This window comes from Gopherus flavomarginatus, chromosome 5 (genome assembly GCF_025201925.1).
Source record: "Gopherus flavomarginatus isolate rGopFla2 chromosome 5, rGopFla2.mat.asm, whole genome shotgun sequence".
In the NCBI taxonomy this organism is placed as follows: Eukaryota; Metazoa; Chordata; order Testudines; family Testudinidae; genus Gopherus; species Gopherus flavomarginatus.
In genome coordinates this window covers 136,340,534-136,354,078 of record NC_066621.1, presented here as the reverse complement: position 1 = coordinate 136,354,078, position 13,545 = coordinate 136,340,534, and the positions used below count along the sequence as shown (strand labels likewise).

Sequence of the window (13,545 nt, the reverse complement as noted above, 5' to 3'; positions counted from 1 at the left end):
CTATACACAGACTGTCAAATTTTGTTCATGGCAATTACAATAGGGACCTTAGATAAAAATTTTCCAAGGACCAGGTGGAGACCATGAGGACACAAAATTCAGGACTGCTATAGCTGGAAGACTAGTAGAACCTACAGCAATCCTCCTGCCCACTGGACTCTCTATCCACTGCAGTTACGAATATTATAGAAACTCTCAGATGTCCCAGTCAGGATTGGGGCTCCACAGTATTAGGTATTGCACAAACAGTATACATAGACATATTTACTAATATTTGGATCTCTAGGATAAGGTTATGTGCCTCTCATTCACAGGAATTTTTTACTCCCTAGTAAAAACATCCCTACCCACGTGTACTCCCTAGTACCTTTATCATTGGGATGAAGTTAAAAAGAATTACTACAACATAGCAGGAACATATTATTCCCATGAATATCAATCTCCGGCAAGTGTATTCAGAGTCGTATGTGCTCCAGGGATGTTATCTCATGTTACTTCTCTTTAGAAAAACAAACCACTCCTTTTCTTCAGACATCTAATTGCTAAGCCAATTAAACATAAGACCAACTGTGGTATCAGTTCTTGAGAAAATTATGTAGGTGAAAACTTTCATTGATACAATAATCAGCTGTTTGAAGAAGGGAATTTAACATTCCCATGAAGAATTAACATTCTCTCAGTAGCTATAGGTTGGTAGCATGACTGAATAACTATTGGCTGTCCAAGAGAAAAGGTTTTTCATATTTTTAAATGTGATTTCAACATCCACACAATTAAATACAAAACACTGAACGGCCACATTTTGTGGGCCTTACTCAAGCAAAATACATATGAATCTTTAGCGCATCTGGCACATAAATATTTTGCGACACCAGCTACAACAGTGCCATGCGAACGCCTGTTCTCACTTTCAGGTGACACTGTAATTAAGTGGGCAGCATTATCTCCCATAAATGTAAACAAAACTTGTTTCTCTTAGCGATTGGCTTCAAGTTTCTGATTGCAATGGGAGTTTTGCTTCAGGAGAGCCCACAGAATTTGGCTTTAAATTAGTCGTAACATTAAAATTGAGATTTTAATCTCACAAGATGCAAGAGTGTCAGTGGAATGGTTCTCACTGCAACCATAAGTTGGCCTGTTTGTGCCCATGCACCATTTTCTCCTATTGCCTTAGGAGATGCATAACGTGGCATAGTTGCATTAGCTGTGGGAATTATAACTGCATGTTCGGACTCTGGTGGTCCAATTAAAAATCTTCAATCTGGACACTAAATGCAAAAACTGGCATAAATGTAATTTCCCTATTTGTAAAGAAGGAATAAAAAGAAGGGCACTGGTTGGTCTGTTGGAAGATTTAAGCCACTAAGGCCTCAAAATGAACTCATCATCTCAACTATAACTGGATTTGGTCTGCTGAGATTGAAAAGTCTGTTTTAAACTCCTGCTTACAAAAATTCTTAATTGCTATTGGTTAAGTATCCCTCAAATGTTTTGTTCATGATGCTACAACTGCAGTAAATGCAGTGCTGCAGGTTACATCAGTTTGAGACACTGTCTGCCAAATGCTGCTCAAAAATAGCATCTGAATCTCCAAAACACTCGACACCCTGTTTTAAACATTCTCCCCTGCCTGTTCTGTTTTAACACCATTTAACTTAAGCAGCTTTACTTCCTTAACTCCCTTCTCTTATCAGAAGAGAATAAACTACCCCACTTTGTACATTTTTTTTTTTTTTTTTTTTTTTTTTTTTTTTTTTTTACTAGTCACTTCATCTTACCTGTGAAGTCACAATCCCTTGGATTCAGAACAATCAGTAGCTTTGGCTTTCCTTAACAATTATAATACCAGTGCCACTCACAAATTCTTGCAAAAGCTGACATGTTTGTTGAACTTCTCCTTTCCTCTCTTTTGATCATTAATATTGTCATTTTCTCTAGCAAGGAGGAGGTTAGGATCTAACTCTTCGAACGTAACTAAAGGATTTTAGTACTCCTGAATTTGGGGCCTAATTTAAGAGATCTTAAAAGGGGGCCTGATTTACAACAGATGATTGTTCAGTACTTCTGAAGATCAGGCCCCTTTAAGATGCCTCACCTGAAAACTGATGCATCCACAGTAACTAGTCATTTTTGGAAAGTTAGGCCCTCATCCACCTAAAGCACTTGGCTTTATCTGGTCTGGAGATCTTTCTGCTATGCCCTTCTGAAGATGCACCTATCTGCTTCCACATCAAATTTCACTATCATTTCCCTCTTCATAGAGTAGGATGGAAGACAAACAACTTTCTTTTATGTATTCTTTATTAACCTTATCCCACTGGCACATCCAACTGGAGGTACCTGAAATGCTAGTAATAGCATGGGGAAAACTGCAGCCAACAAGTAAATCTAGGCTTATTTGCCTCTGGAATTTGCTTTAGTCAAACAGTACTCAAAATGGTGAATTCTTTTCTACTTTGAGGTATTTATATTTTTTATTTGGCAGTGGTTAAAGCAGAAGACTAGGAATCAGGACTCATGGGTTCTATTCCAACTTTGCAACAAAACTCACCTGTGTAGCCTTCGGCTAGTCATTTAATCGCTCTGTGCCTCAGTTTACCCATCTATAGAAGTGGCATCATAATATCATCTACAGAAAGTTATTATTATGCTTTATTAATGTTCCTGAGTACTTTGAGAACCACAGATTACACAAAATATAAATAGTCTATTTCTGTACTAATACATTATATCAAATTTTGAAAAATAATTATTTGCCGTATTCACAAATGGTTGACTTTGAAGCGACTAAAACTTCCCTTTTTTGTATTGTTACTAGTTATGCTCAGTGCATAGGGGAATAGAAAGTTCAGAATTAAAAATACTGAGATGTGATGGTGAAGGTGTATTAGAAAGACAGACACTGGTATTGGGAAGTATCCTAAGTAATACCCCAGGCTAATATACCTAAGGCAGCAAGAGGAAAATCTACACTCAGTTTAACAAAGCTTTCTGTTGCTACAAAGACTGATCTTGACTGGACATAACAGAAGTACAGTACATTCTTGGCCAAAAGCACAGCAATCTTAACATTATGCATAACAACTTATCACAGTGAGGCAAGAGTAGACCAGTGAGAGGTTGAGAAAATCCAGCTGGCGAGAAAATTTACTTCAATTTACATATAAAATGCACATTAGGCTACTGAAAGACTATAAAAAGAATTAGTAAAGACAAGGGACTACATCTTTAGCTGATGTCAGGAGGCAAAAGTCCAATGACCTTACAAACTGAGGACAAGGCCATGTAAGTTTTTGTAACCCTCAGTTAAAAAGAAATAAAAGAGTTTGCCTTGGGGGTAATGCCCTGTCCCATTGTCAGGAAAAAAAACAGCCCTTGCCTAGAATATGGAATTATGAAATTTCCAATGGATTTCAGCTCCTTCGTTTCCTCTGAGGTTCCACTTGTGGCTCATCACCCACACTAGTTATATTTATCAAGTGCCTTTCATCCCAAAGTGCTTTACAAACATTTTATAAACAGCACACCATGGCTGCTTTCTTAATCCAGTCCTGAAGTGAGATGCTTCTGCAGAGAAGTCCAGCTGCTGTTTAAGAGTACCCAGCACTACCCAACCATTAACCAGGAGGTGAAGGTCACTATATCAAATTGAAACTGCAGAGGGAACTTGGGTAGACAGAACAATCACTCTACAGTATCTGGAATTTGTCCAAGCCACCATGGCTGTGCACCTCTTTTCTCAGAGATTTTTATGGATTCCTTAGGGCCCATATCTAGTCAGAAAGTAGGCATAAACTTGCACGTGCACAAATAAAATCCTATTTTGCATGTGCTGAATTGTATATGCATGCACAAATGGAAGCTGCACTCGCACTTGGCTAGAAAGACACCGATCTAGACTTGTATATAGACAAATCTGAGATTTAAACTGGATGCATGTTTTTGTACATGCAGGTAAGCACCTACTTTGTAAATGGAAGTCAGGCCCTGAGTGAGCACAAGTGGCCATGACTTCAGTTCTATATTTTATCCAAAAAGATGGCATCTCCAACAGCATAGTGCCTTTAACACCATGTTGAGTCTTCAGTTCAGGAAACAGCACCACTTACTGAATCATCAACTCCATATCTTACAGGCATAGGTCCTCCATCCAAATACTGAACTAGGCCAATCCTTTTTAGTTTGAGAGACACACAATGGTCCCATCACAAGTAAATACAGCTACAGAAATAAGAGCATATAATAATCCCATAAAGAAGATCATCATCCAGATACACCTTCAACAGAATACCACTGAAATGCCTAAGAAAATAAATGGTTTCAGAATAGCAGCCGTGTTAGTCTGTATCCACAAAAACAACGAGAGTACTTGTGGCACCTCAGAGACTAACAAATGTATACATTTGTTAGTCTGAGGTGCCACAAGTACTCTTGTTGTTTTTTTAAGAAAATAAATGTCATTCTAAATGTTACTACACAGATACCACAATCCTGCCAACTTGAAGGATTTTAGAATGCACTAGTAGTTCATGCATGTAAAGTTCAACGTAATTTTCCAAGCAAGCCTAAGAAGGGAAGGCTAGTACATTCACAAGCCTGATGAGGGGTATAGACCAGAATCTAAACCTCTCTGCTGCAGAACTATGTAAATGTCTTCCCTGTCTTCACATGAATGCGGCCTCCACTGGAAATTAGCTAGAGCTTTTTAAGTACACTTTTCAAATTACCGTAATTTGTTTTCTAGTGACAAATCTGGTTGGAATATTGCTGTATTAATAATATGTTTTAAACACTTGGGTGCAATATAAAGAACTACTAAATCAAGTAATGACATAGTAGGCTGTGTGCCTGTTTGCAATTTAACTTCCTGCCAACAATTGGCTACATAAAAATTTGTGAATATCTCTTGACAATCCTGTGACAACTGCAGTTACACAGCATCACAAAGTGTTCCAGTAAAATCTCTTCACTGAGGCAGTATCCTACAGCATTTCATAAGCAGTAGAAGTTCTAGTCACCGTTAGCCTGTATTTCTTCATCATGTATGGTTGGATTCTAGACATATGGTGTTTTTTTAATTATTTTTTCCAGTTGCTCATTTCTACTATTTGTCAGCATCAAGATGCGTACCCTCACACACGTACGTCATCTGGCAAAGCATAGAATAACAAAATATAATTAATATTTTGTTGGATGTTAAAAAAAAGTTTAATAGAAAAAAAATCAGGTTCTGAATGTGCATTGTGAATGCAAAGCTGATCTCCTTCATGTTTAGTTACATACTTAATCTTTTTTTACATCTAAATAAATCAAAGGGATTTTTTTCATTATATTTTAGCAATGGCATATAGAACAGAAAATATACCAAGAGATTACCTCATGATACTATCACCATTTTTATCTGGCCAATATTATAATATGACCTACAAGAAACAGTGAATAAACCTAAAACAAAGTGGAAGACCCACTGAAGATCATAGAGCACAATTTCAATGCAGGTAAAAACACAGTGTTACAATGTCTATTCATTTTGTTTCAGCTATCTTCAAAAACCTGTCATGGTTTAAATAGACCTTGAATCTGCATAGGAAGAGAGTTATATTGGGGGGGAGGGAGGATGGAGGACTAGCCAGCCTTGAGCAGCACTAATATTAAATAAAAAGATGCTAATTTTGTAGTTTAACAAGCACAGCTGTTCAAGTGTTTGCAAACAAAAACCCAGCCCAACCCCAATCTAACCATACGAATCACATTTAGAAATATATGAAATTCTACAGCTACAGGATTATGAAAAACAGGCATGTAGACTGTGCTGCAGCACAAAAATCTAATCCTAGCTATGATCTAAGCATCAATATTTTTCCCCTTAATTATCATAATCAGTATTCTTTAGAGAGGATGCATCTGTCAGGTCTCAGGCACCAAAAATAGCAAAGACCCTTTTCAGCAGAACACTTTCTGTTTTAAAACTCTATACTATACGTGCAGCTTCTGGCTACATGACTATAAAATTTGTGCAAGACATAATCAATTATCCAGCTTTACTCTCCATCATGCAGTTAGCTATCATTTACCTGCAGCTCATTCTTCTACACACTTCTCCCAATACACAGGGTAGATATTTTAAAAGGCAAGAAATATTTACATTTTGGAGAACTAACTGTAGAGCCGTCTGACATTACACAGCAAAAACCTTGGTGAGAACAAAAACCAAGCACACTGATGTATATAAAATAGAGAGCCTACCTGAATTCTTCAAATGCATACATGGCCTAGCAAGTAGACAAATTCTCTGAAATTTAAAATAATCTTCTTAACATGCAGGAGAACCATTTAGTTTGTCAAACTGCAGCAAAATGCATAATTAAGAGGCAGTATATTTGAAATATTCTGAAGAGAAAGGGTATGCAGATACTGGCCTGCAGCCTACAGCTCAGCCAGCTGCTGACAAGCAGCAGCTAACAGGGAAAGGCATAGAGTACCATGTGATCATTCCAGTGAGTCCGATTAATGCAGTATACTCCAAGAATACAAGGCTGATATCTTTATTATTCAAGCCAAATAAGTCAAATACTATACATGACATACTCAGTGGTTAAATTACAGTTCATATTTTACATCAAAAATAAATTCATGTAGAGGATAAAGGAGGAAACAGACCAGAAATATGGTATTAATGTTACAATCGGATAGGCCTAATTAATCTATCTAAACTGACTCTCTTACCTTGCAGTGATACTTTAATATCATGTAGTGTTTTTATTCACATGAACTGACAATGTTGCAACAGATTACAACCACAATCCACCCCTTCCAGGGAAGCCAAAACACATTTAAGTGGTTTATCTACAAGAAATCACCACCTATTGTACACTAATCCTGACCAATTTAACTCCTTTACTGCTGATTTCTTTGCTATCACATTCAATCTGTCCCAACACACGTGGCTCTCAGAAATTCAGGGGGCAAATGCTAATAAATCACATCAGTGCAACTGAATGAAGGATGAAAGCCAAAGTCACATTTCAAAATAAGAGAGAGAAAACAACGAGATACTTAAGGATTTCACAAATTGTATCATGTAACTGAAGATGCCTCAGCTGCCTAGCAACAGAGCAACGCAATCTCTGAAGCAACATGAAAAGTTCTAAGGCAACGGAGACAGGGGGTCAACCAAATGGAAAGCTTCTTTAAAATGTGACTAAAAAACAGGTTTCCTTCCATGCCTCGTGATTAAAACGTGGCTCAAATAGCACAAGGGTAGGAAGTTGCCCAAGTATAAGTGGTATATGACAAGAACCACAACACAACAGAAGATACCTCAAGCTCAGGTTACAAAGGCCAAAAGTTGCATGTACTGTATGTAGATAAGGAAAAAACAAATCAGAATGCTGGAGTAAGACAGACACCAGAGCAACATTCCTAGAATACTTCAAAAGACAAAGCACATGTTCTTCCAAAACAATCTGGAGAGGCTTAGAGACCTTGTGTTTTATAAACATGGCAGGAAAAAAAAAAAAAAAAAAGAAAAAAAAAAGAAAAAAGAGAGAAATCCATAGAAGTCTGTGTTCTCTGAACACCAAGCCTCAATGGGCATTTTGGGTATGCAAGAAATGCAGGATCAGGCCTCACAATAGCTATTTGTTTAGGTAAAGCATGCACCTTGTTCTCAAGGACGTTTCATTGAGGATTCCAACAATCCTAACTCTGAACACGGGAATGTGCCTGAGAGCAGAGAGGCTGGAGACAGAGGAAAAGACAAGAGAAAGAAATGACACTGGAGACTTATAGAAAAGCTGCATTAAATTCATTTGAGGCAAGAACATTGGATTTTGTTTGCATTGTCTCATTTGTTTAAAACAGGGATCAGCAACCTTTGGCACGCAGCCTGCTAAGTTAAGGTCCCTGGTCGGCCGGGCCAGTTTGTTTACCTGCCGTGATCAACCAAACCTGCAGACATGGCAGGTAAACAAACTGGACCGGCCTACCAGCGAGCTTACCCTGGCGAGCCAAGCCAAAGGTTGCCAGTCCCTGGTTTAAAAGGAAACAAGTTATTAAAATGGGAATAAATGTATATTGTAGTAACAGAAACACATACCTGGCCAAATTTTGCCCTTGGTTACACCATCTGATGTAAATGAAGGGTGAATTTGGCCAAAGTATTTCTTATCCTCAAAAATAAACATTAAAATGGAGAGGTGAAATGAAAAAAAGTTTCTGAGTATCCTACTTGGAAAAAAAGAAGAGCTCCACGTTATCAGAGGAAAAAGAAACAAAGACATCAGAAAACCACCTTGCTTCTTCAAAGTAGGGTCCAGTGAAAGTATAAGATTCCTAGACACTGAGGGGGAAATCCAGACCCCAGTGAAGATAATGGAAGTTTTGCCACTGACTTCGCGAAAGCCAGGATTTCACCATGAAAGTCAGGATTAAGATTGGAGATCCCACAGTGATGAAGGAAGAAAATTGAAGCACTCTCTTCTATCCTCCTTTTGTCCCAACCCTGATCTGACTGAAGACTGGCTAAGCTCCCACAAAGTTGGCCTCTGTGTGCAACACTGGGATTTCTAATGCCAGCTTTAAAATATATTAATAAAATACTGTTTAAAAACAAATCTATTCACCTTGCATTTCAATTCACTAAATCACTGCTATGCTTTCTGATTGTTGCAACTCCTTATGAACTAAAGAAACAGTCTACTTTTCAAACTCTGATGCCCTCATCAATAGCCACTCTGTGAAGGCTGGAGAAAGTCTTAAAAAAGGTAAACACACTACAGAAGGCATTTACATTTAATAAAGGTAAATTACTGAGAGTTCTTATTGAGATAACTTTTAAAACTTAATTTTTATCCAGTGTTTTCTCAGCTGCTTGTAGTGTCACATACTGCTCAAGCATGGTTCTCAGCCTACAAGGGAATTAACAGTGTAATTTCTTGATATTAATTAATTATTAAGACTAGATTGGACTATCTAGAGCAGGGGTTGACAACCTCTCAGAAGTGGTGTACCGAGTCTTCATTTATTCACTCTAATTTAAGGTTTCACGTGGCAGTCATACATTTTAATGTTTTTAGAAGGTCTCTTTCTAGAAGTCTATAATATATAACTAAACTATTGTTGTATGTAAAGTAAATAAGGTTTTTAAAAATGTTTAAGAAGCTTCATTTAAAATTAAATTAAAATACAGAACCCCCCCGGACTGGTGGCAAGGACCTCGGCAGTGTGAGTGCCACTGAAAATCAGCTCATGTGCCGCCTTTGGCACGCGTGCCATCGGTTGCCTACCTTGATCTAGAGCATAATGTCACAGCGTCCACATGAATGAAGATTAGCATATGATTGCCTGACAGAACTTGTATGACTTAAGTTTCTAATGAAGACATAAGGGGGCAAAGAAATGCCAAAGCCTTATTGATCTACCGCCATCATTGTCACACAGCATTTTAAACCTGAATGGAATAATCCTGCCAGAGGCCTTCTAGTTAAATCGGAAGACCCTGCAAAATCAGGGAGCACGTCATAAAGAAGGAACAAAGAAGTAAATGCTGCAACTTCTCACATATTGAGTATGGACATTTAACACTGGCTTTAATGTGTCAAAAAGGAGACAGAGTCCTGTACATCAGAATCAGCAAAAGACAAAGAATTGCTCAATGACAAGGTCATTCATTCTCTGCTTGGATGCCCAGCTCAATCACTTCAGGAAAAAGACCCACCTTGCACCAAAAAATATTATGTTATGGGACAGAAACATATAAACCAGAACGTTAAGTGTGTGTCAGTGACTGGACAGTAAAGTAACAGGAAACCCAGCCTTTCAGTTTCCACTTTCCAATCTGACCCATGTTAAAGCCGTACTAGTTACTATAATTTATTAACATTTGACAGCAGTTTGGTGGCTTACATAAAACGAGTTGGTAGTTTCAGTCTAGTTCCTATTAGACAGGTGTCCATGTGACAAAAACTGTCATCCCTGTTGGAAATCTTAGTAGAGGAGAAAGTGATTGAAGGGGCTTTGAAATATGACAATCCAGAACAGAGTTGAGGCACGTTGCCAGAGGCTGTGGGTGAAATTCTCCTCCCAGTGCTTAAATGGGACACAAGTTGTATGTAGACCTTATGTTAACCTTCTACACAGAAGTCAGTTTCACTTAGCATAACAGCATGTACTATCTCTGCCTGTGCAGCACTCACTCTGTTGACTCAAGTTTCCACTGCTCCCCTATCCGTCCAGATGCTCATTGATACCATCTAATCACATAAGATGGAAATATTTTAATAAAGTGCTTGTTTATCTCGCCAAGGGAAAAGAAGTCCACTATGTTTGCATCTGTCATTGGACTGTGTTACAATTTTGGTGATGTGAATTTGACCACTTTGAAAAAGGAACTCGATGGAATGATCCAGCATTAATTTCAATTGGAGAGGAGGCAAGAACAGAGTGGAAATGGAGAAGGAAAATAAAGACAAGGCAGCACGTTGAGCAATACTGATACATCTGATCAGCGCTATCTTTTCTACATAAGGGTAGGTATGGAGATCAGAGAGAGCAGCCAAGGATATTACTTAAAGATCTTCTTCAGTAGGGTTTTCTTCGAGTTCAACGGTCTTTATTGGGTTTAGCAAAATAAGATTTGCAAGTGTTTAGTGGAGTGGGGGAGGGAAAGGTTACCTTAGATTATTCTAGTATTGGGAGAATCCCTGAAACAATTCCAAGAGCCCAAGAGACTCTATTGAACAATGACATTTACGGCATCTGTGGTGATAATATTGACTCAACAGCATGCTACTAGTAGCAACATCACTGGCAATCATCAAACCTCCAGACACTGAAGGAGAAAAAAAAATTATCAACAAAATAGTTTTCAGCTATGATGCTTTTAACATGTTTTGTCATGAGATAGTGACATGGTGTGATGAGACAAGAAAACTATTCTTGTTCATTTCAATAACTCTCTTGACTGAGAAATTCCTCAGTTCCTTCATTCTGTAGTCTTTATTTTGACCAGCATGGAGGTTATTCTGGCAAAAGAAGCTTGGATCTGTGTGTGGAGAGAAAAATACTCTGATGGCAAAAGGTTATAAACACACAGGACCCAATTCCATCACCTGCACAATCCCAGAGGGGTTCCATGAGTATGTCTGGCAACAGATTTCCCGCCCACCCCCCCCAATATTCTTTAATACTGTTAATATTCAATGTAAATACAATTGATTTGTGGAAAAGCTAGCACAGCCATAATGCATAAGTGAGCATGCTTCCCCTTCCTCCAGCTCGCCTGTCCCATACAGGCACTTCTGATGACACTTTAAAAGTGTGCCAGAGCAGGGACATTTGCATTACAAAAATCAGCCCTCACCCCTCTCTGATTTTGTCTGATCATCAACTGCTTCACTCCCTGCAATCCATCTAGTGCCTAGGGATGACCACGGGAGTGGACATCCTGAGATCAGTCCCAAACCTGTGCTCCACTGAGGTCAGTCTTGCTGCTTGGACAGCACACCCATTTTCTGTAATAGATGATCTGTACAGGATCCAAGGTGCTGATGAGCACAATGCTGTGATGAGTCGCTGCTATGAAATGGATATGCTTTCAACACAACCATTTGCTTTGCTTTAATACTTCCAGGAGGGTGGGGAGACCAGGTAGATGGACACAGCTCCTAATGTCTTTCTAACCACTGGGGTTAAGTGGTATCAGATTCTGCAATAATACAGCACTGATTCAATTCTAATTAAACAATCAATTAAAACTTAAAGTTACTACAAAACAAGTACATTCTTTATCATTTACATCAGGGTCGTGCTCAAAGGACCAACTGGGGTTTTGGAGGCCCATTGTGTTGAGTGCTGTATAAATATATAGCAGACATGGTTCCTGCCCCAAAGAACTGGCAGTTTAAATAGACAAGACATGGCAAAACAGTGAGAGAGAGAAAGCATTTGCTCTGAATGTCAAAAGTAATGAGGAAACCAATGCATTCACATTATTGCCTAACCAACAATTAACAAGATTCACTGTTTTCAGACACATTGTTTGAAACACTACTATATTTGATCAAAACCTTCAAAATATATGCCTGACCTGGATTTTTGCCTGCGTACAGAACATGATTTAAATGTACTATAAAATCCATACCAAGGAAAGGTACAAGGCAGCACGAATTTGAAATCAAAGGCAGTAATGTATTATTTATTGCTTTTTTAATGCAGCAAAGTTTAATTTGACTCATACAGCATAAAAGTTGTCCTAGTAATTAAGAATTATACCACATGAACATGCACAAGAAAAGACCCAAAATATCTTATAGTTGTTACACCCCTTCTGATTAGTATCCTAATAACCTATTTGAAAATTGAACAGCAGACAAGGACAGCACTACATGAGTAAATAAAATGAACTACAGATGTCAAGCTTCCATAGAAATGTCCCTCAAACTGGCCGTAATTAGGTAAGCCAGCTTTTTTTGGGGTGGGAGGGGGTGTTGGTATTACAATATAATCACCACCAAATGAATATTCAGCACAAATTATAACAATATATAATAGATACCCCCAGCAGCCATGCCGTTTCAGTGGACCTTTTGGCTGTCATAGGTTGAAAATGCACATGTAAAGTTGGGAAAAAATTAAATATATTTTTGAATGCTGTTATATGACTATAAAGAAGAATATTCACATGCCAGTAAAAATACTCTGGATATCTGCAGTAGTTTTCAAGTAACCAAATGGCCCAGAGGATCTTCTAAAGCATTTAATTACATGGTAGAGCATTTGCAGTCAAAAAAGTTACTGCCAACATGAACTAAGCAACTTCCCACACACAGCTGAGAATATTAATGCCTATTAAATCTCGGTGTCATTATCAAGCATGTTGTCAGGACACGGATAAGTCTTACCCTGTGAAAATATTACCATGTATTCCTTGGCATGTACCTGAATAACCATAGGAAGACAAACAAACCTTCCTAACATTTAGTAGTGAACTCCTTAATGACATGGTAGGATGCAGCGTAGGGAATTAAGATTTTAAAAGCTCACTTTTCAACTACAACGTAATATCTTCTGAGGGCCTAATTCTGTTTTCATTTACACCACTGTCGTTCCATTGCAGTCAATGAGATTGCACAGGGGTAAATGACAGGGCAATTTGATCTGTTAGGTGAAGTTTCTCTACCACAAGGCCTATGCGCCAGTTACGTCCCAGTAAGCCCTATTTTGAGGCTCTAAGTGGAACTGGTACGGGGCAAATGCTTTAGACTGGCTCTATGAAAGAGGGTGAATTTCACCCATTATGAATAAAGCAATCGTCCATCATAAAACACGAGTGGTATATAATTTTCCAATATAAAGTTTGATACTATTTTTCCTTCCAAGTGGTCTGGAATCACTACACTGTTGGGTTTTGGGGTAGTTTTGCTCTTCAACATGATGTCCCAGTACTTTAGTTAAGATATCTACATCCTCACTTCCAGGGCTCTGTATATTCAGAACAAAAATAAAAATAAGTTTTGCCTGACAGAAAAGGTGTCAGAGCCATTG

General features: G+C 38.3%; 1 protein-coding gene across 3 annotated transcripts in view; it reads right to left on the bottom strand.

The window, feature by feature from the left end:
- The window catches only part of EVL (Enah/Vasp-like), a 235,983-nt gene that overhangs the window by 198,277 nt on the left and 24,161 nt on the right, over window positions 1-13,545 (bottom strand). For 2 of the 3 annotated variants that reach the window (XM_050954203.1, XM_050954206.1), the window contains exon 1: window positions 6,247-6,435. The exons of the other annotated variant lie outside the window; for it this stretch is intronic. In XM_050954203.1, the coding sequence (XP_050810160.1) occupies window positions 6,247-6,269 (23 nt within the window). In that variant the 5' untranslated portion in view covers window positions 6,270-6,435. Of the gene's footprint in view, window positions 1-6,246; window positions 6,436-13,545 lie in introns of those variants that run through there. 3 annotated transcript variants of the gene reach the window in all.